General features: G+C 48.5%; 1 protein-coding gene across 5 annotated transcripts in view; it reads right to left on the bottom strand.

The window, feature by feature from the left end:
• Nucleotides 1-21,120, bottom strand: part of ZNF57 (zinc finger protein 57) — a 32,271-nt gene extending 11,151 nt beyond the window's left edge. For 3 of the 5 annotated variants that reach the window (XM_077979070.1, XM_077979072.1, XM_015122434.3), the window contains exon 1: nt 15,199-15,299. Coding sequence is in view for 1 of the 5 variants with exons in the window: in XM_015122434.3 (XP_014977920.3) it covers nt 15,199-15,201 (3 nt within the window). In the remaining 4 variants the exon portion in view is untranslated. Of the gene's footprint in view, nt 1-8,867; nt 8,920-15,198; nt 15,300-20,808 lie in introns of those variants that run through there. The other 2 variants (XM_077979069.1, XM_077979074.1) reach the window with 2 other exon arrangements.
• Between the last annotated feature and the right edge of the window lie 1,508 nt (nt 21,121-22,628).

Here is a 22,628-nt window from a genome sequence, read left to right as displayed (position 1 = left end):
AATTACAAAAGGTGTAACACATGCATAGTGGAATACTAGGAGAAGAAAGAACACAAGAAATATCTGAAGCAAAAATAACAGCATAAATTCAGGTCAGATACCAGACTACAGATCCAGGAACCTCAGAGAACACCAAGTAAAATAAATGAAACAAACAGAAAAACCCTACAACCCCTAGCCAGGAATATGATATTCACACAGCTTGAAAGAAAATATAGCCTGGGCGCGGTGGCTCAAGCCTGTAATCCCGGCACTTTGGGAGGCCGAGGCGGGCGGATCACGAGGTCGGGAGATCGAGACCATCCTGGCCAACACGGTGAAACCCCGTCTCTACTAAAAATAGAAAAAAATTAGCTGGGCGAGGTGGCGGGCACCTGTAGTCCCAGCTTCGAGAGGCTGAGGCAGGAGAATGGCGTAAACCCGGGAGGCGGAGCTTGCAGTTAGCTGAGATCCGGCCACTGCACTCCAGCCTGGGCGACAGAACGAGACTCCGTCTCAAAAAAAAAAGAAAAAAAAAAGAAAGACAAAATATCTCCAAAGAAGCCAGAGGAAAACACACTTTACCTACAGAGCAACAACAAGAATGACATCACATTTCTCCTCAGAAACCATGCAAGCAAGGAGAGTGGAGGGCATTATTTCAAGTGTTCAGAGAAAAATCCCCACCAACTTAGAATTCTGTGAACTATTCTTCAACCTGAAGAAGAAATAAAGACTTTGAGACAAAAAAAAAAAAAAAAAAAATTGGGGGAATTTGTAGCCAATAGACCTACCAGTATTACAAGAAGTGTTACAAGAAGTTTTTTGAGAGAGAACATTATAGATGTTAGAACTTTGTATCTACATAAAGAAAGGGAGAGCATCAGAAAAAGAATAAAGTAAAATAAAAACTTTTATTTTTGTTATTAAGTTACTTATAACAAATTGTTGGCCGGGCGGGGTGGCTCAAGCCTGTAATCCCAGCACTTTGGGAGGCCGAGGCGGGCGGATCACGAGGTCAGGAGATCAAGACCATCCTGGCTAACACAATGAAACCCCGTCTCCACTAAAAAAATACAAAAAAAATAGCCGGGCGTGGTGGCGGCGCCTGTAGTCCCAGCTACTCGGGAGGCTGAGGCAGGAGAATGGCGGGAACCCGGGAGGCGGAGCTTGCAGTGAGCCGAGATCGCGCCACTGCACTCCAGCCTGGGCGACAGAGCGAGACTCCGCCTCAAAAAAAAAAAAAAAAAAAAAATTGTTCATTTGTTATGTTGTAACAGTGGCATTGTATTCAATAACTATATCTTACCTATAAGTGAAATCGTACCAGTGATACAAGGAAAAGGAGGGAGAAATATGGAATAACTACTGTAAGATACTTCACAACCTGGGAAGCAGTATAGTGTTATCTGGATGTGGATTGGCTGTATATTGAAGACTGAAGACTCTAGCCAGGTGCGGCGGCTCATGCCTGTAATCCCAGCACTTTGGGAGGCTGAGGCGGGAGGATTGCTTGAGGCCAGGAGTTCAAGATCAGTCTGGGCAACATAGTGAGACCTTGTCTTTACACAAAGTTTTGTTTGTTTGTTTGTTTGTTTAGATAGATTCTCCTTTCATCGCCCAGGCTGGAGTGCAGTGGTGCGATCTCAGTTCACTGCAACCTCTGCCTCTCAGATTCCAAGTGATTCTCCCGCAGCCTCCAGAGTAGCTGGGATTACAGGCATCCACCATCATGCCCGGCTAATTTTTTTTGGTATTTTTGTAGAGACAGGGTTTCACCATGTTGACCAGGCTGGTCTCAGACTACTGATCTCAGGTGATCCACCTGCCTCGGCCTCCCAAAGTGCTGGGATTACCGGTGTGAGCCACCGCGCCCGGCCACAAAAAGTTTTTAAAAATTAGCTGGGTTAAGGCCGGGCGCGGTGGCTCAAGCCTGTAATCCCAGCACTTTGGGAGGCCGAGACGGGCGGATCACGAGGTCAGGAGATCGAGACCATCCTGGCAAACACGGTGAAACCCCGTCTCTACTAAAAAAATACAAAAAAAAACTAGCCGGGCGAGGTGGCGGGCGCCTGTAGTCCCAGCTACACAGGAGGCTGAGGCAGGAGAATGGCGTGAACCCGGGAGGCGGAGCTTGCAGTGAGCCGAGATCTGGCCACTGCACTCCAGCCTGGACAGCAGAGCGAGACTCCGTCTCAAAAAAAAAAAAAAAAAAAAAAAAATTAGCTGGGCTTGGAGGCACGTACCCTGTGGCACCAGCGACTTGGGAAGCTGAGGTGACAGGATGGCTTGAGCCTGGGAGATTGAGGCTGCAGTAAGCCATGACTGTGCCATTGCATTCTAACCTGGGTGACAGAGCAAGATCCTGCTAAATAAATAAATAGCTCTAGCGCTATCACTAAAAAAAGGAAAGAGAAGCATACCTGACTTGCTAAGGAGAAAAAATTGCACAAAACATGCAATTAAAACCAAAAAAGGCAGAAAAAGAGTGGAAGAGAAAACAAGGAACAACGAGCAGGGGCAACAAATAGAAAACAGTAACAAATATGTCAGCTATTAATTTAACTATGTCAGCAATCCCTTTAAAAGTTGATGGACTACAATTACAAACAGCATGGACCAAAAAACTAGGCCCAACTATATGTTGTCTATAATAGCAGTCCCCAACCTTGCTGGCACCGGGGCTGGTTTTGTGGAAGACAGTTTTTCCACAGATGGACGGGGTGGGGGCTGGATGCTTTCAGGATGGCTCGAGCACATGGCATTTATTGTGCACTTTATTATTACATACCCACCCTAATGTAGACTCAGTGGGAGTCCTGAGCTTGTTTTCCTGTGACTGGAAAGTCTCATCTGGGAGTGACAGGTGACAGTGACAGATCGTCAGGCATTAGATTCTCATAAGGAGCATGCAACCCAGATGGCTCTCATGCGCAGTTCACAACGTGGTTCAGGCTCCTATGCGAGTCTAATGCCGCTGCTGATCCGAGAGGAGATGGAGCTCAGTTTTTTTTTTTTTTTTTTTTTTTTTGAGAGGGAGTCTCGCTCTGTCGCCCAGGCTGGAGTGCAGTGGCCGGATCTCAGCTCACTGCAAGCTCCGCCTCCTGGGTTTACGCCATTCTCCTGCCTCAGCCTCCCAAGTAGCTGGGACTACAGGCGCCCGCCACCTCACCCGGCTAGTTTTTTGTATTTTTTTTAGTAGAGACGGGGTTTCACCATGTTAGCCAGGATGGTCTCGATCTCCTGACCTCGTGATCCGCCCGTCTTGGCCTCCCAAAGTGCTGGGATTACAGGCTTGAGCCACCGCGCCCGGCCCGGAGCTCAGTTTTGTTTGCTAGCCCGCCACTCGCCTCCTACTGTGCGGCCCAGTACTGGTCCATGGCCTGGGGGCTGCAGACCCGATTTATAAGAAACCCACTTTAAAGATATATAATAGATTAAAAGTAAGGAGATGGAGAAAGATAAATCATGTAACACTATTCAAAAGAAAGCTGGAGCACATATATTAATTTTAGGCAGAGGAGGTAAAAACTGCTAGAACTATAAGGAAAAAATAAATGAATCCACCATCATAGCTGAAGACTTAAACATCTATTAGAAATAGATGAACCAGGCGGAACATTAGTAAGGACAGAGTTGAATTCAACAGCACCTCCAATAATGAATGTCTGTAGACAACTTCAACAACAGTAGAAAGCATGTTCTTGTCAAGCTCACACCGAACATTCCTCAACCTAGACTGTATTTTGGGGCATAAAACACCTTAAGTTTAAAAGAATATCATACATCATATGCTCTTAGACAGCAGTGGAATTACAGCAGCATTGCCCTAAAATAAAATATTTAGGTATAAATCTAACAAAATGTATACAAGATCTATCTTAGGAAAATTATAAAACTCTGGCAGAAGAAATCAAATAACTAAGTAAATAGTTATTCCCTGTCCATGGGTAGAAGACTCAATATTGTCAAGACTTCGGTTCTTCCCAACTTGATCTACAGATTCAACACAATCCCAATCAATATCCCAGCAAGTTATTTGATGGATATTGACAAACTGATTCTAAAGTTTATATGGAGAGGTAAAAGACCCAAATTACCAACACAGTATTGAAGGGGAAGCTTAAAGTTGGAGGACGGACACTGTTCATCTTCAAGGCTTTCTGGAGAGTCATAGTCATCAGGAGAGTGTGATACAGAGTGAAGAATGTACAAATAGGCCAGGTGTGGTGGCACATGCCTGTAATCCCAGCACGTTGGGAGGCTAAGGTGGGAGGATTGCTTGAGCTCAGGAGTTTCAGACCTCCCTGGGCAACATAGTGAGACCCCATTTCTACAATTAAGAAAAAATTAGCCAGGTGTGGAGGCTAAAGACCTTAAGACAACTCATCTGTGAAGATATATAGATGGCAGATGTGTATATAAAAAAATCCTCCACATCATGTCATCAGGGAAATGCAAATTAAAACAAGATACCGGCCGGGTGCAGTGGCTCACACCTGTAATCCCAGCACTTTGGGAGGCCGAGGCGGGCAGATCACGAGGTCAGGAGATCGAGACCATCCTGGCTAACATGGTGAAACCCCGTCTCTACTAAAAATACAAAAAATTAGCCAGGTGTGGTGGCGGGCGCCCATAGTCCCAGCTGCTCGGGAGGCTGAGGCAGGAGAATGGCGTGAACCCGGGAGGTGGAGCTTGCTGTGAGTTGAGCTCATGCCACTGCACTCCAGCCTGGGTGAAAGTGTGAGACTTCATCTCAAAAAAATGAAATAAAATAAAAAATAAACCAAGATACCACGACACACCTATCAGAATGTCAAAATCCAGAACACTGACACCACCAAATGCTGGCCACGATGTGGAGCAACAGGAATTCTCATTAATTGCTGGTGGGAATGTAAATTTGTACAGCCATTTTGGAAAAGTGTTTGGTGTTTTCTTTTTTTGTTGTTCTTTTTTGAGATGAAATTTCACTCTTATTGCCCAGGCTGGAGTGCAATGGCACGATCTCGGCTCACCACAACCTCCGCCTCCCCGGTTCAAGCGATTCTCCTGCCTCGGCCCCCCGAGTAGCTGGGATTACAGGCATGTGCCACCACGCCTGGCTAATTTTGTTTTTTTTGTTTTTTAGTAGAGACGGGGTTTCTCCATGTTGGTCAGGTTGGTCTCGAACTCCCAACCTCAGGTGATCTGCCCGCCTTGGCCTCCCAAAGTGCTGGGATTACAGGCATGAACCACTGCACCCAGCCTGGTGTTTTCTTAAAAGTAAACATACTTTAACCATCTGTTCTAGCAATTGCAGTCCTTGACATTTACTCAAAGGAGCTGAGAGCTTATGACTACACAAAAGCCTGTACACAGACATTTACAGCAGCTTTATTCATAATTGTCAAAACATAGAAATAACCAAGACATCCTCCAGAAGATGAGGGGATTAATAAATGGTACATCCAGATAGTGGAATGTTATTCAGCATTAAAAAGAGATGAGCTATCAAGTCATGAAAAGACACAGAGAATCTTAAAATGCACAGCACTAGGTGAAAGAAGCCGGACTGAAAAGGCACCTACGGTGTGATTCCTACCTACATGACATTTTGGAAAATGCAAAACTGTGGAGACAGCAGAAACATGAGTGGTTGTCAGAGTTAGCACAGGAGTGAAGGATGAATAGGCAGAGCACAGAGAACTTTTAGGACAGTGGAACTACTCTGAATGACGCGGCAGTGGTGGATTCACGTCCTTGCATGTTTGTGGACATTCATACAATGTACAACACCAAAAGCAGACCCCAGTGTAAGCTACGGACTCGGGTGGAAATGACATGCCAATGAGGCTCATCGGTTGTAACAAACGCAGCACGCTGGTGTGGGGTGTGCACAGTGGGGGAGGCTGTGCATAGGATGGGGCAGGAGATACATAAGCACTCTCTGTTCTTTCTGCTCAATTTTGTTGTGAGCCTAAATTGCTATAAAAAATGAAATTAAGCTGGGTGCGGTGGCTCACGCCTGTAATCCCAGCACTTTGGGAGGCCGAGGTGGGCGGATCACAAGGTCAGGAGATCGAGACTATCCTGGCTAACATGGTGAAACCTCGTCTCTACTAAAAATACAAAAAATTAGCCGGGCGTGGTAGCGGGCACCTGTAGTCCCAGCTACTCGGGAGGCTGAGGCAGGAGAATGGCATGAACCCGGGAGGCGGAACTTGCAGTGAGCTGAGATCCCGCCACTGCGCTCCAGCCTGGGTGACGAGCAAGACTGCGTCTCAAAAAAAAAAAGAAAAGAAAAAAAAAAAATTATAGGCCGGGTGCGGTGGTTTACGCCTGTAATCCCAGCACTTTGGGAGGCTGAGGTGGGCGGATCACAAGATCAGGAGATCGAGACCATCCTGGCTAACATGGTGAAACCCCGTGTCTACTAAAAACACAAAAAATTAGCCAGGCGTGGTGGCGGGCACCTGTAGTCCCAGCTACTGGGGAGGCTGAGGCAGGAGAATGGTGTGAACCCGGGAGGTGGAGCTTGCAGTGAGCTGAGATCGCGCCACTGCACTCCAGCCTGGGTGACAGAGCGAGACTACGTCTCAAAAAATAAATAAAATCTATTAAAAAGAAGAAAAGTTAACATAGTATGATCAAATGGAAATTCCACTCCTAAATATATACTGAAGAAATCTGAAAACATATTCAAAGAAACATTTGTACCCACATGTTCACAGCAGTGCTATTCACAATAGCCAAAAGGTGAAAACAACTCAAATTTGATCAACTGATAAACAAGATGTGGTACTGTCCACATAGTAGATATGGCTCAGCCATGTAAGGAATGAGGCTCTATAGGCTAAAACATGAATGACCCCTGAAAACATGTCCAGTGAGAGAAGCCGGTCAGAGAAGACCACATATTAGGATTCCACTCATATGAAATGTCAAAAGAACAAAAAGGAAAAAAAAAGAAAAAAAAAAGAGAAACAACATACGAAATGTCAAGAACAGCCAAATCTCTAGAGACAGAGGCAGATGAGTTATTTCTTGGGGTGGGGGAGGGGCTCCGGAGCACTAGGAGAGTGGTAACCGAAGGGCTGGGGGTTTCTTCGTGAGGTGATGGAAATGTTCTCAACTTGACTGTGGTCTTGGCTGCAGGATTCTGTGACTCTAAAAACCAATGGGCCGGGCGCAGTGGCTCAAGCCTGTAATCCCAGCACTTTGGGGGAAGCCGAGGCGGGTGGATCACAAGGTCAGGAGATTGAGACCATCCTGGCCAACACAGTGAAAGCCCGTCTCTACTAAAAATACAAAAAATTAGCTGGGCGTGGTGGCGGGCACCTGTAGTCCCAGCTACTGGGGAGGCGGAGCTTGCAGTGAGCAGTGAGCTGAGATCACGCCACTGCACTCCAGCCTGGGCAACAGAGCGAGACTCCCTCTCAAAGAAAAAAAAAGAAAAGAAATGTACATGTTAAATGGCTGTACGTATATATGTCAGTAAAGCTGGTTTTTAAAAAACATGTAAAGAATGTGAAGTTCACTGTCTTCCTCAAAAACATGATACACAAAATGAAGATGCCCGTGACCTCACCTCTAGTCAATGTTATACTAGTTCCAGCACCACCAGAAAATATACAAGAATTATAAAACATAAACTTGTCTTTATGCAAATTTCTAAGAATTATGCACATAAAACCCCAAAAGAGCAAAGAGATAATCCTAGAAAAAGATTTTGACCAAGATTCCAAGAAATTGCATCTGTTTCTACTTAATAGTTGGAAAATTAATTTTTTTTTTTTTGAGACGGAGTCTCGCTCTGTTGCCCAGGCTGGAGTGCAGTGGCTGGATCTCAGCTCACTGCAAGCTCCACCTCCCGGGTTTACGGCATTCTCCTGCCTCAGCCTCCCGAGTAGCTGGGATTACAGGCTTGAGCCACCATGCTCGGCTGGAAAATTAATTTTTAAAAGCTGATACATACTATGGGAAAATCCAAAGTTAAATAAGTACTTAAGGCTAGTGAAGGATTCCAATGGAGAAAGAAATCTCGATCAGGGCCCTGTGCAGTGGTTCATGCCCATCATCCCCACATTTTGGGAGGCCAAGGCAGGAAGACTGCTTGAGGCCAGGAATTTGAGACCACCCTGGGCAAGAGAAGGAGACAGTCTACAATTTTTTTATTATCATTTTTAAAATTAGCCAGGCATGATGGCATGTGCCTGCAGTCCTACCTACTAGGGAGGCTGACGCAGCAGGACCACTTGAGCTCAGGAGGTTGCAGTGAGCTGTGATCACACCACCGTACTCCAGCCTGGGCAGCAGAGTGAGATCCTCTCTTAATGAGACTTTTTAGGACTTAACAAAACTACTTTCCAAACCTAACTGAGAAAAAAAAGTCTAAAAATAGCCACAACTTTCTGAAGAAAAGGGTGAAGGCTTACCTAACACAGGGCAAGGATTTTAGAGCTGTCAATCTTGCCAATACAGTATTAGCAGAAGGACCGTCAAATGAACCAATGGAAAAGAATGCATATCGCTGTGAAATAATGAAAATACCGCAGCTTTTTGAAGTGTAGGATAGGGGAAAAGTAATTCTTATGACATTATGAAGTGGAAGAGGGTAGCTGGCCTTGGGGATGAGACGGTTTTAGATTTTAGAGATTTAATTTGAGCTCTCAGGAGAGCCAGGCGCGGGGACAGGCTCGAGGGCCTGCTGCAGAACCTTCCAGGTGGGGCGAGGTGCTGCTTCCCATTAGACTCAGGTCCCCACCAGTTTGTTCATATTTCTGGTCGTTATCTGAAGCAGCAGCCTAGGGAAGAACCATACCTCATTTGTCAACACCCACGGCCAGAGCAAGCCTAACACTTTTTAGGTCTATCTGGGTTTTGGAGAGAACGTGTTCCTCACTTACAGGTTTTACTCTGACCCATCTGTGCCATCACAAATCAGCCTACTTGTGCGACAACAAGGTCTAGATTCTGTATAAATGCAGTGACGATGGGATTCCACTGCGCCCCCCGCCTGGACGGCGCCCCCCCCCCACCCCGGACGCCTTCTCTGGGGGAGCTTTCGAAGCCTCCACTCCGGCCTCAGGGAATCTCAGAGCAGTCCCGGTGGCGGTGAATTGGCCATGGGGATCTGGAGCAGGACACTGTCCTCCCATGTGGAGGCTCCCACAGGCCCTGTGCCTCTCTGCCCCAAGCTGCCCTGATGCCTTGGGTGGTGAGATTCACGGGTCCACAGAACCTCCTTCCTGAAATGGAAATGATCCTTTTTTTTTTTTTTTTTTTTTTTTGAGACGGGGTCTTGCTCTGTCGCCCAGGCTGGAGTGCAGTGGCCGGATCTCAGCTCACTGCAAGCTCCGCCTCCTGGGTTCACGCCATTCTCCTGCCTCAGCCTCCCGAGTAGTTGGGACTACAGGCGCCCGCCACCTCGCCCGGCTAGTTTTTTGTATTTTTTAGTAGAGACGGGGTTTCACCGAGTTCGCCAGGATGGTCTCGATCTCCTGACCTTGTGATCCGCCCGTCTCGGCCTCCCAAAGTGCTGGGATTACAGGCTTGAGCCACCGTGCCCGGCCTCGGAAATGATCCTTAAAGCACCGAGGCAAACCTGGGCCCTCTGGCCCTTCCCCCGAGGACAGTCTTGTGCACACACAACACGGGTGTTCAAACCACTCTAACCACACACAGCAGACAGCGACTGTCTGGAAGCTTCACAGGCAGGACGACGCTCCCCGGTAGCCACGCAGCGGATGACTGTGTGGCTTTGGACTGTTTACTGGCCAGCCAGGGAGGGGCAGTTTTGGCAAAGGGGCTTCTTGTTGCATATGGGTAGACCGGCAAGGCTGCACAATGAACTCCATGATGACAACAGAATAATCAACATTGCTAAAATATTTGATCTGAGCCTCACTGGCATATCTTTCTTGCTCTGTCTTCAATGCTCCAAAGCGCTTTCAGAGCCTGCTTGTCCTTAATAAGATACACTGCGTGGGCATTGTTAACCTTTTAAATTTCACACTCAGGGCCGGCACAATGGCTCATGCCTTTCATCCCAGTACTTCGGGAGGCTGAGGCGGGAGGATCACTTGAGCCTAGGAGTTTGAGACCAGCCTGGGCAACATAGCAAGACCCCAGCTCGCTCGCTCGCTCTCTCTCTCTCTCTCTCTCTCTATATATATATATATATATATTTTTTTTTTTTTTTATTTTTTTAAAGACTGAGTTTTGCTCTTGTCGCCCAGGCTGGACTGCAGTGGCATGATCTTGGCTTACCGCAACCTCTGCCTCCCAGGTCAAGCAATTCTCCTGCCTCAGCCTCCCCCAAGTAGCTGGGACTACAGGCATGCGTCACCATGCCTGGCTAATTTTTGTATTTTTAGTAGAGACAGGGTTTCATCATCTTGGCCAGGCTGGTCTCGAACTGCTGACCTCATGATTCACCCGCCTCGGCCTCCCAAAGTGCTGGGATTACAGGCGTGAGCCACCGAGCCCGGCCAAATTAGCTGGGTGTGGTGGCATGAATCTGCAGTCCCATCTACTCAGGAGGCTGAGGCCGAAGATTGCTTGAGCACAGGATTTTGAGGCTGCAGTGAGCCATGACTGCATCACTGCATTCCAGCCTGGACAACAGAGGGATTTTATATCTAATGAAGGATATAAAATAATCATCATGGAACAATTATAAAACACTACTGAATGACATCAAAGGAGAGCGAAATGAGAGATGGCACACGGACTCAGCGAGGAAACAATGCCACCACATCAACAGATCTCTCAGGCTGATCTAGGGTTTGAATAAAATTCCATTAAATCCAAAACCAGCCTCTTTTTTTTGTTTTTCTTTGTTTTTGCATTTATGAAAAACTACTTCTAAGAACTGAAATGAAAGGCAAATGTCTTAAGAACCACCAGGTTTCCTGCAGAACAAGGTAGAGGGGCAATTCTAAAACACACGAAGGCACTTAAAATCACAATCCTAAGTAGGAGAGGGCCAGGGGCGGTGGCTCATGTCTGTAATGCGAATACTTTGGAAGGCCGAGGCACGTAGATTACTTGAGGCCAAGAGTTTGAGACCAACCTGGCCAACATTATGAAACTCTGTGTCTACTAAAAATATAAAAATTAGCCAGGCTTGGTGACACATGCCTGTAACCACAGCTATCCGGGAGGCTGAGGTAGGAGGATTGCTTGAACCTAGGAGGCGGAGATTGCAGTGAGCCGAGATCGTGCCACTGCACTCCAGCCTGGGTAACAGAGCAAGACTCCATCTCAAAACAAAAAAAACTTTGGCTGGGTGTGGTGATGCACACCTGTGGTCTCAGCTGCTTGGAAAGCTGAGGCAAGAGGATTACTTAAAGCCAGGAGTTTGAGACTGCAGTGAGCCATGATCATACCACTGCACTCCAGCTTGGGCAACAGAGTAAGACCTTGTCTCTAAAAATAAATAAGTACATAAAATAAACGAATATTGGCCGGGCGCGGTGGCTCACGCCTGTAATCCCAGCACTTTGGGAGGCCGAGGCGGGCGGATCACAAGGTCAGGAGATCGAGACCACGGTGAAACCCCGTCTCTACTAAAAATACAAAAAATTAGCCGGGCGCGGTGGCGGGCGCCTGTAGTCCCAGCTACTCAGGAGGCTGAGGCGGGAGAATGGCGTAAACCCAGGAGGCGGAGCTTGCAGTGAGCCGAGATCGCGCCACTGCACTCCAGCCTGGGCGACAGAGCGAGACTCCGTCTCAAAAAACAAAAAAAAAATAAAAAAAAATAAAATAAAAATAAAAATAAAAATAAACGAATATACCCAAGCCTGACAAACGCTGGAATGACTGAACTAACTGGGTCATGCACTGTCTCAGACACCAGCATGTGTGCAAAGTAAAGAAACCACAGAAAAGCCTTTCGAGGTGCATTAATGGTAACAGCCACTTATGATAACAGTCACTTATTGACATTTCAGGCCAGGTGCAGTGACTCATGCTTGTAATCCCAGCACTCCGGGAGGCCGAGGAGGGCAGATCGCTTGAGTCAAGGAGTTCGAGACTAGCCTGGGGCAAGAGCGAGACCCCCCGGTCTCTACAAAAAAAATATTCCTTTGCACCATTGGTGGTGAGCTGTGCTCACGCCACTGCACTCCAGCCTGGGCGACAGAGTAAGACCCTGCCTGGGGAAAAAAAAAAAATTTTCAAAGGAGGCAAAATTAAAATTCTGTATGACAATTAATAATAAATGGTAAAGGTAGAGAGAATGAAAAAAATCAATCAGGACAGTGGTTACCCTGGGGGCAGCACAGTGATGAGCACTGCTAGAAGCACACAGGTGTTAAAGAGATGCTGAAGGCCTATTTATGTGGGCAGTAAAGCCACTGGTGTTTATATGAAAACTTAATCCAGGCGGGGCGCAGTGACTCACGCCTGAAATCCCAGCACTTTGGGAGGTGGAAGAGGGCGAATCATTTAAGGTCAGGAGTTTGAGACCAGCCTGGTCAACATGGTGGAACCCCGTCTCTACTAAAAATATAAAAATTAGCCAGTCATGGTGGCGGGTGCCTGTAATCCCAGCAACTCGGGAGACTGGGGCAGGAGAATTGCTTGAACCTGGGAGGCAGAGGTTACAATGTGTGAGATCAGGCCATTGCACTCCAGCCGGGGAGACACAGCAAGACTCTGTCTCAAAAACAAAACAAAACCCTTAATGCATAAATTAAACCAGCTGCTTAGAAACTGCCCCTAGACAACCACAGGTGCAACCTCAGAAAGGCTAAACGGCCCACAAGCACATCTCCAGGATAATCGTCATTCCGATGCTCAGCAGCCTCAATCAGCATGAACAGTTCCTGCTGTGGCTGTTCTACGAGGCAGGAGGTCTGAGCAGGCGGAGGCTGCCCGGCCAGACCCAGCTGCACCCTCAGTGGCCTCCGGTGCAGGCCCAACAGTGGGCTCAGCTGGAGTCACTGGTCTCCAGGCTCGCCTCCCTGCTCCAGGTGCTACACTTCAAATGCCACGAAGACCCCCATCCTGCAGAGTGAGAATGCAGCAGAATCACTCCTTTCCCCCCATGTGTAAGGTAAGTAGGGGAAGGGAGTTCCCAGGCAGTCTTTATGACTTTACAAGGCCAGAAACGGCTTTTCCCAGTCAGCAAACAGATGGATCAGTGAAGCAATACTATTGGTGACAAACTGGAAATTAACCAGAATGGAACACGCCTCAGTTTTACAGGTTTTTGCAGAATTTGCATTAATCTGATGTCTAGATGAACTGAAATGGAACAGGATCACACGCTATCGCAAACTCTGCACCTTGTATGGAAGAATAACTGCTATTATTTTTTGTCTGATTGCTTTAGCATTTGAAAAACTTTTTTTTTTTTTTTTTTTTTTTTTTTTTTTTTTTGAGACAGAGGCTCGCTCTGTTGCCCAGGCTAGAGTGAAGTGGCGCGATCTCGGCCCACTGCAGGCTCTGCCCCCTGGGTTCACACCATTCTGCCTCAACCTCCCCAGTAGCTGGGACTACAGGCGCCTGCCGCCTCGGCTGTCTAATTTTTTGTATTTTTAGTAGAGACAGGGTTTCACCATGTTAGCCAGGATGGTCTCCATCTCCTGACCTCGTGATCCGCCCACCTCAGCCTCCCAAAGTGCTGGGATTAGAGGCCTGAGCCACCGCGCCCTGCCGAAAAACTACTATTTTTATGAACATTTTAATCCATCTCTATCTGCTATAAGATGTGGAACCGCGCACCCTTTCTCTACAGTTGTGGTGGGCGAGAGAATACTCCTGAGAGAGTTCCTTAGGCCATTCTTAACCCGTATCCCAGAATAAACAGGTGTTATTCTGACGGACCAGAAGGCAGGAAACAGACTTGAAAATTTTCCTACTATCACTGAGAAGACAAAAGGCAAACAGGAGACACTATATTTACTGAAACCAGCTGCCCGAATAAAGATTTCAGGGTATTAGGGATACCCCACAACAAAACCCCCAGGGCAGGTCACTCCCACCGCCGAGGTCATCCCCCAAACTGCCTCTGACCCCCGGACCGTCCCTTGCTGTCCCCCCAAGCTCTCCCCTGTAAGGTCCTCTGAGCTGGCCGCACCTTGGTCAAGCCATCGTGACATCCCCCCGCCCTAGTGATAATGTACTTGGTGATATCCCCCCCGCCCTTGTGCATGTACTTTGTACCATACATCCTCCTCGCCCTTGTGAATGTACCCCACCCTTGTGACAATACACTCTCGCGCCCTTGTGAAGGTACTTTGTAACATTCCTCCCCACCCTTGTGACAATACATCCTCCACGCCCTTGTGAATGTACTTTGAAACATGGTCCCCGCCCTTGAGAATGTACTTTGTAACACCCACCCACTGTCCGCAAAAAAAAACTGCTCCTAACTCCACCGCCTATCCCAAACCTGTAAGAACAAATGATTGCCGGGCGCGGTGGCTCACGCCTGTCATCCCAGCACTTTGGGAGGCCGAGGCGGGCGGATCACAAGGTCAAGAGATCGAGACCATCCTGGCCAACATGGTGAAACCCTGTCTCTACTAAACACACAAAAATTAGCCGGGCGTGGTGGCACACGCCTGTAATCTCAGCTACTCGGGAGCCTGAGGCAGGAGAACCGCTTGAACCCGAGAAGCGGAGGTTGCAGGGAGCCGAGATCACGCCACTGCACTCCAGGCTGGCGACACAGCGGGACTCCGACCAATCAATCAATCAATCCACCATCCTTTGCTGACTCCTTTCTCGGACTCAGCCCACTTGCACCCAAGTGAGTAAACAGCCTGGTGGCAAAGCCTGCTCAGGTGGTCTCTTACACGGACGCGCGTAACATCCCCAACCTGCTGACCGTCCCTTGCCGTCCCCCCAAACTGGCCCCTGAGCCCTGACCGCCCCTACCGTCCCCCCAAACTGGTCCCTGAGCCCTGACGGTCCCTACCGTCCCCCCAAACTGCCCGCGAGCCCCTGACCGCCCCTGCCATTCCCCCAACTACCCCCGAGCCCCGCTCCTGCCCAGGCCCCCCACCAAGTTACCCCCCAGCTCCTGGCAGCCCCTTCCGTCCCCTCAAACTGCCCCCAGTCCTGCAGCCCGGCCGCTGCGATGGCGTCCCCGGGGCCCAGGCGCTCGTCCTGCGCGGCCCCGCGCGGCCCTCAGCCAAGCCCGGCGGCAGATTTCGGCGGAGGCTGGTTCCAGCCGGTTCCCGTCGCTCCGACCCTCCCCGGGCTCGGCTCCTGCCCCGCACTCACCATGTCCCGCCTGCTCCTGGGCTCTCCAAGGCGAGCGCCCCGTGGCCCCACGGCCGACGCAGCTGAAAGGGACAGGTACTCCCGGGCCGCTCGGGGTAGGCGGGGCACGCGTGGCACGCGTGGCAGGGAGGACGAAACCGTCCCGCCCTCGGGGCCTCGGAGCGCAGGCAGCGGCGCCACTGATTGGAAAGTTTCTCAGTCTCCGCCCTTTCAACGCTCTGAGTGGACAGCGTTTTGGACACGCCCCCTCCACCCCTGGGGACTTCGATTCGACACTACCCCAGACCCGCAATCCGCTTCCTGGTGCCCGCCCCTTGCCTTGATTGGACAGTTGTCCGGACCCGCCCCGGGAGAGCCTGATTAAGAAATCCGGAGCCGGGCGCGGTGGCTCACGCCTGTAATCCCAGCACTTTGGGAGGCCGAGGCGGGCGGATCACAAGGTCAGGAGATCGAGACCACGGTGAAACCCCGTCTCTACTAAAAATACAAAAAATTACCCGGGCGCGGTTGTGGGCGCCTGTAGTCCCAGCTACTCGGGAGGCTGAGGCAGGAGAATGGCGTGAACCCGGGAGGCGGAGCTTGCAGTGAGCCGAGATCGCGCCACTGCACTCCAGCCTGGGCGACAGAGCGAGACTCCGTCTCAAAAAAAAAAAAAAAAAAGAAATCCAGGCCAGGCGTGGTGGCTCACGGCTGTAATCCCAGCACTTTGGGAAGCTGAGGCGGGTGGATCACCTGAGGTCAAAAGTTCGAGACCAGCCGGGCGCGGTGGCTCAAGCCTGTAATCCCAGCACTTTGGGAGGCTGAGACGGGCGGATCACAAGGTCAGGAGATCGAGACCATCCTGGTTAATACGGTGAAACCCCGTCTCTACTAAAAAGTACAAAAAACTAGCCGGGCAAGGTGGCGGGCGCCTGTAGTCCCAGCTACTTGGGAGGCTGAGGCAGGAGAATGGCGTGAACCCGGGAGGTGGAGCTTGCAGTGAGCTGAGATCTGGCCACTGCACTCCAGCCTGGGCGACAGAGCGAGACTCCGTCTCAAAAAAAAAAAAAAAAAAGTTCGAGACCAGCCTGGCCAAATGGCCAAACCCCGTCTCTACTAAAATACAACAATTAGCTGGGCCTGGTGGCGGGTGCCTGTAATCCCAGCTACTTGGGGGCTGAGGCAGGAGAATCGCTTGAACCTGGGAGGTGGAGCTTGCAGTGAGCCGAGATCCCACCGCTGCACTCTAGCCTGGGTGACAGAGTGAGATTCTGTCTCAAAAAAATAAATAAATAAATAATTTAATTTAATTTTAAAAATAAAATTAAATAAATTTGGGATAAACCAGTTAACTGTCTCTCAGTCTCTCTCTCTTGTTTATTTTGTTTTTGTTTTTGTTTTTGTTTTGTTTTGAGACGAGGTCTAGCTCTGTTGTCCAGGGTAGAATGCAGTGACATCACAGCTCACTGTAAACCAGAACTCATGGACCAGGTAATCTTTTGTTGATTTTTTTGTAGACAGGCTCTCCTTCTGCTGCCCAGATTGATCTTGAACTCATGGCCTCCTGCCAGGCCCCCAAAATGCTGGGATGACAGGCATGAACCACCGTGCCTGGCCCACTTAACTCTTAATATGCTTACAGAATGCAAATGCATTTGAACTGAGGAGTCTTCACCCCCACAAAGTTGTTGATGTACCCATGGGCGACCCCTCTGTCACCTTCTCATGAGATACCTGAAATTGTCCTCACACAGACCCCGCAGGTGCTGTTTAGCCTCTTCTTCAATATTTTATATAGTTTCTCCAGAAAATGAAATTTTAGTCCACCAATGCATTTAATTATGTAGATTGCATGTATTTTATCAAGTTCTGACAGTTTTGCAAATACGTTTGGTTTCTCCGAAAAGCAATATTATCACTCTCAGTGACAAGATTTGCTTCTACCGTTACATTCCTTTTATCGATCATGGTGATTTTTTTTTTTTTTTTTTTGAGACGGAGTCTCGCTGTGTCACCCAGGCTGGAGTGCAGTGGCGCGATCTCGGCTCACTGCAAGCTCCGCCTCCCGGGTTCACGCCATTCTCCTGCCTCAGCCTCCGAGTAGCTGGGACTACAGGCGCCGCCACCACGCCCGGCTAGTTTTTTGTATTTTTAGTAGAGACGGGGTTTCACCATGTTAGCCAGGATGGTCTCGATCTCCTGACCTCGTGATCCACCCGCCTCGGCCTCCCAAAGTGCTGGGATTACAGACGTGAGCCACCAGGCCCAGCCCATTCTAGTTATTCTGGAGAGCTACGGTCAACAGCGGGAGAATTGGCTCAGTCTCAGGCCACCTGGAGACCTTCCCTGAACTCTTGCTTTTGCCTTGCTCATTCATGATCACCCCGTGGCCCCATCTGATGTTGGGGTTGTGTAAAATCATTTCTGTTCAACAGAATCATGTGGCGTGGGTTGAATGCCAGGCCGGGTCCCAGTTCTGAAGGGCTGATTTTTCCTTCCGTGTAGAGTTGAATATTGCTTACCATATATCTGGCACTATTTTGTTTCCCATAAATGAATTCAATGAACATACACAAATTCACTGAATCCTCCAAGACTATAATGTAGATATATTTATTGTCTCCTTTTGTGGGTAACAGACTTACAGATTACAAAGCTAGCAAGTTATAAGGTAGGATCAGAATTCAGAACAAGTGTTTCTAGGCTGGGTGCAGTAGCTCACGCCTATAGTCCCAGCACTTTGGGAGGCTGAGGTGGGCGGATCACTTGAGCTCAGCAGCTCAAGACCAGCCTGGGTAACATGGAGAAACCCCACCTCTCCAGAAAATACAAAAATTAGCCACGTGCAGTGGCATGTGCCTAAAGTTCCAGCTACTTGGGAGGCTGAGGCAGGAAAATCACTTGAGCCTGGGAGGCAGAGGTTGCAGTGAGCCGAGTTTGCACTACTGCACTCCAGCCTGGGCAAGACGGAAAGACTCTGTCTCACAAGAAAAAAAAAAAAAATCCTTCTAGACCAAAGACCATGATTTTTACCTGATCCTAATTTTTGAGCCTTTCTTATATACCAGGCATTGTAAGCTCAAAACAAAAAATTAGGCTGAAAAGTAATCAAGGCATAGTAGGCTCTCAATATAGAATAAGTGCTTGCAGTTTGAGTGCATGTATTTTTCTGGGAAACGAGATTAAAAAAAAAAAGGAAAGATTTTAATGTAAAAGTAGAGACTTGAAATAAAAAATATGGGTCTTGGGGACCAGGTGCGGTAGCTCACACCTGTAATCCCAGCACTTTGGGGGGCTTGGGGGGGGGCGGATCACAAGGTCAAGAGATCGAGACCAGCCTGGCCAACATGGTGAAACATCGCCTCTACTAAAAATACAAAAATTAGTCAGGTGTGGTGGTGGGTGCCTGTAATCCCAGCTACCACGGAGGCTGAGGCAGGAGAATCGCTTGAACCCGGGAAGTGGAGGTTGCAATGAGCCGAGATCGTGCCACTGCATTCCAGCCTGGTGACAGAGTGAGATTTCATCTGTAAAAAATAAAAAAAAAAGGGTCTTGGAAGAAGGAGAGGGATCCACAAGGGAGATAATCGGGAAAACAGAGGGACGTATTTTGCATTTTTTCTATGGAGGTTGGGGCATTGGAGAATGAGGATGTATTTATTCATTTATATTTCCATCACTCAGTATGTCTTAAGTAAACACTATTACAGGGACTGCTCAGGATGTTTGTAAATAGTGTGGGGTGATACCCAGTCCTGCAGTCATGGAGTTAACAGCGTGATAATTCCCTACAAAATAAAACTCTCATGGTCCATCTTTATTTATTTATTTATTTATTTTTTGAGACAGAGTCTTGCTCTATCACCCAGGCTGGAGTGCAGTGGAGCAATCTGGGCTCACTGCAACCTCCGTCTCCCAGGTTCAAGTGAATCTCCTGCCTCAGCCTCCCGAGTAGCTGGGATTACAGGCACGTGCCACCATGCCCGGCTAATTTTTTGTATTTTTAGGAGAGACGGGGTTTCACCGTGTTAGCCAGGATAGTCTCGATCTCCTGACCTCGTGATCCGCCCGCCTCGGCCTCCCAAAGTGCTGGGATTACAGGTGTGAGCCACTGTGCCTGGCCGGTCCATCTTTATTTTTGCAATGCTCAAAAGCTTTAGGTCATATGATATGTACCTACGAAGTGAAAAGGTCAAAAGAGTCTCACCAGTTATTTGCGCCATCAAATGTGGCTGTTTATAGAGTCCTTTTGAAGGAATTATAAATTGTGTTAAAGAGGTGGCCTTCTCGGCCGGGCGCGGTGGCTCAAGCCTGTAATCCCAGCACTTTGGGAGCCCGAGACGGGCGGATCACGAGGTCAGGAGATCGAGACCATCCTGGCTAACACGGTGAAACCCCGTCTCTACTAAAAAATACAAAAAACTAGCCGGGCGAGGTGGCGGGCGCCTGTAGTCCCAGCTACTCGGGAGGCTGAGGCAGGAGAATGGCGGGAACCCGGGAGGCGGAGCTTGCAGTGAGCCGAGATCTGGTCACTGCGCTCCAGCCTGGGCGACAGAACAAGACTCCGTCTCAAAAAAAAAAAAAAAAAAAAAAAAAGAGGTGGCCTTCTCAATTTGCTGCTCGTCTAGTCTGAGATAATTTGTAGCCTAGAAAGCCACAGAGTTGCCCCTGGTTTGTAAAAGAATATGGTCATCCGCACAGTTTTACTCCAGCATGTGCTCGTTCCTGGAAGCAGAATGATAGCTGTGCAAGTTCTTGGTGATCTGGGAGATGCAAAAAGAGCTGTGGATGGTAAGAGAGATTCTAGGAATAATGAAGGTGAGCTGCAGACATTGTGTCATTTTCAACACCGTCCCAATTTAGTATCAAAGTATATTTGAGAATGCCAAATATACTTTGATACTAAATTGGGACGGTGTTCAAAATCCCAAATTTTGGAAAAAAATGTAATGCCCTTTTATAGGAGATGGCAGTTTTTGTTTTGTTTTGTTTTTGAGACAGAGCCTCATTCTGTCACCCAGGCTGGAGTGCAGTGGCACAATCTCGGCTCACTGCAGCCTCCAGAGATGGCAGATTTTTTATCTAATGATGCATAACGCCCAAACAGGAGCACATACTGCTGTTCACATTCATTATTTCCATATGCTCAATTTTCCAGTACATGTTACAGCAAAGCAGAAATGTAACACCTTTTTGCTTAATTAAACAGCAAGTGGGCCGGGCGCGGTGGCTCACATCTATAATCCCAGCACTTTGACAGGCAGAGACGGGTGGATCACATGAGGTCAGGAGTTCAAGACCAGCCTGGTCAACATGGTGAAACCCCATCTCTACTAAAAATGCAAAAATTAGCTGGGCGTGGTGGCGAATGCCTGTAAGTCCAGCTACTCAGGAGGCTGAAGCAGGAGAATAAATTGAACCCAGGAGGTGGAGGTTGCAGTGAGCCGAGATCGCAGCCACCGCACTCCAGCCTGGGCGACAGAGCGAGACTCCGTCTCAAAAAAAAAAAAAAAAAAAAGAAAGAAAAAAAGAAAAAGAGATGCGCAGGTGTCCCATCTTAAGAGTATTTCTCTGGAGGCCTGCCATGTGGCAGTGAGGTGACCGGAAGTAGAAAAGGAGGACAATCAGAACTCGAACTCACACCCTCAGCTACAGAAACCAGCGCTGCCACCTCGTCATCACAGCATCCGTCCTGCAGGCGTCATGTTACGTCACATCCGGGAGAGGCCGCGCTGCCCACAGGTGTAACAGGCGGCTGCGACGCCCCACTCTGGTCCGGAACACTAGCCTGAGGCTCGGGACGCACATGCGCAGTCCACACCGAGGCCACCATCCCCTGGCTTCCTGGTAGTCCGTGGCCACCAGCCGGTGTCTATAGTCCCCTCCTCAGGCATCTTGCTCGTCCGCTGCTTGGGGCACCACTCGGGGAACCCAAGTCCTTTGGGAAATGTTGTTCAAAAAAGGACAGCCCTTAAACGCTAGGGTCCCGCCCCTCAGATTGCTCCCAGCATGCAACGCGGCCCCTCCTCCAAAGCCGCTGTGCCCTGGAGGCAGCTGGAAGCTCCTGCCGGGCATAGTGCACAGGTGCAAGCGGGTCGTGCTTCCTGTTGGGGCAGTTGTGTGGCTGATTTTCTCGAAAGCTCGAAAGGAAGGGGCTCCACCACAATAAGGATTTGTGTATCTAAACATATAGAGTCACAAAGTTTTCCAAGGACGTCGTAGCAACTTAGCATTTATTTTTTATTTTTATTTATTTATTCTTTTTAGAGATGGGGTCTTGCTGTGTTGCCCAGGCTGGTCTTGAACTCCTGGGCGCAAGCGATCCTCCCGCCTCAGCCTCCCAAAGTGCTGGGACTACAGGCGTGAGCCACTGTGCCAGCCACAACTTAGCATTTCTGTGGCACATATTCAGCAATAGCATTTTCCTGGATATTTTGGGCTTGCAGCCAGGATGGTAGGGAGTAGTAGTATGTCATTTTCGCTCTAATTTGCATTTCCCTTACGAAAAAATTGAATTATCATTTAAATATTAGTCTCTTGGACAAGCTTCCTTTGTGAATGATTAATCAAATCTGTAATTTTACTTCTCTGTTGTGCTGCCTGCCTTCTTAGTAATTTATAGGAGCGCTTATACTCTGTGTGCAAGCCGTTTGCCAGATCTATCTATCGCACGTTTCTTCTTCCATTCTATGGACTCTCTTTTCACTCTCCGATGGTGCCTTTTGTTTTGTAGCCTCTAATATCTGTTCATTCTATTTTGTGGTGTTTTTGTGTTTTCACAAATGTTTGCCTATTCCAGTTCATGATCTCTTATGTTTTCACATTTATTTTCAGTGATAAATCTGGAAATAATTTACATTTATGGCATGATGTAGAGGTCTAGATACATTTTGGGTTTGTGTAAAGTTCCTGGCTAAGGGGCAGAGGCAAGGACATGACCAAGCAGACACATATTAGCTGGAAATGCTCTCAGAGAAAGGGGGAGAAGCTCAGCTCAGATCCACGTGGAGATGCACCGAAGCGTTCCAGTGGATGGCGGGTGGTATCAAAGTGGAAAAAATGGTTGTGACCATCAATAAGGCCACACAGCACTAAATGCCAGCCTACGCTGACAGCCACTTGGCAGAACACAAGGTCCAACGGTAAAGGACCTTGCAGAGGTTCCTGGGCCCCACGTGTGTGTAGAGGGGGTGGACTGCTTTAGCCATAGCCTTGGTCTGAGCAGCATCCTAAAGACCACAGCCATTGGCTTCGCTTGCTTGAGCTGGTTTAACCCTCTTTTATTAATTCTGACAGATGCTCTCTGCTACCATCTAGTGATAACCAATGAAAACGCAGACTACTTAAAACCTTAAAACAACTGATGACAGGCTAATGACAAGACTGTAGATGACAATGACTTGTACGTTTTAGAGCTCAAGCCAGAATCACCTTGCTCTTTTGTGACGGGT

The sequence above is a fragment of the Macaca mulatta genome, chromosome 19 (assembly GCF_049350105.2).
Source record: "Macaca mulatta isolate MMU2019108-1 chromosome 19, T2T-MMU8v2.0, whole genome shotgun sequence".
Lineage (NCBI taxonomy): Eukaryota > Metazoa > Chordata > Mammalia > Primates > Cercopithecidae > Macaca > Macaca mulatta.
The sequence above is the reverse complement of the archived record's forward strand: the minus strand, read 5'-3'. Positions and strand labels throughout refer to the sequence as shown.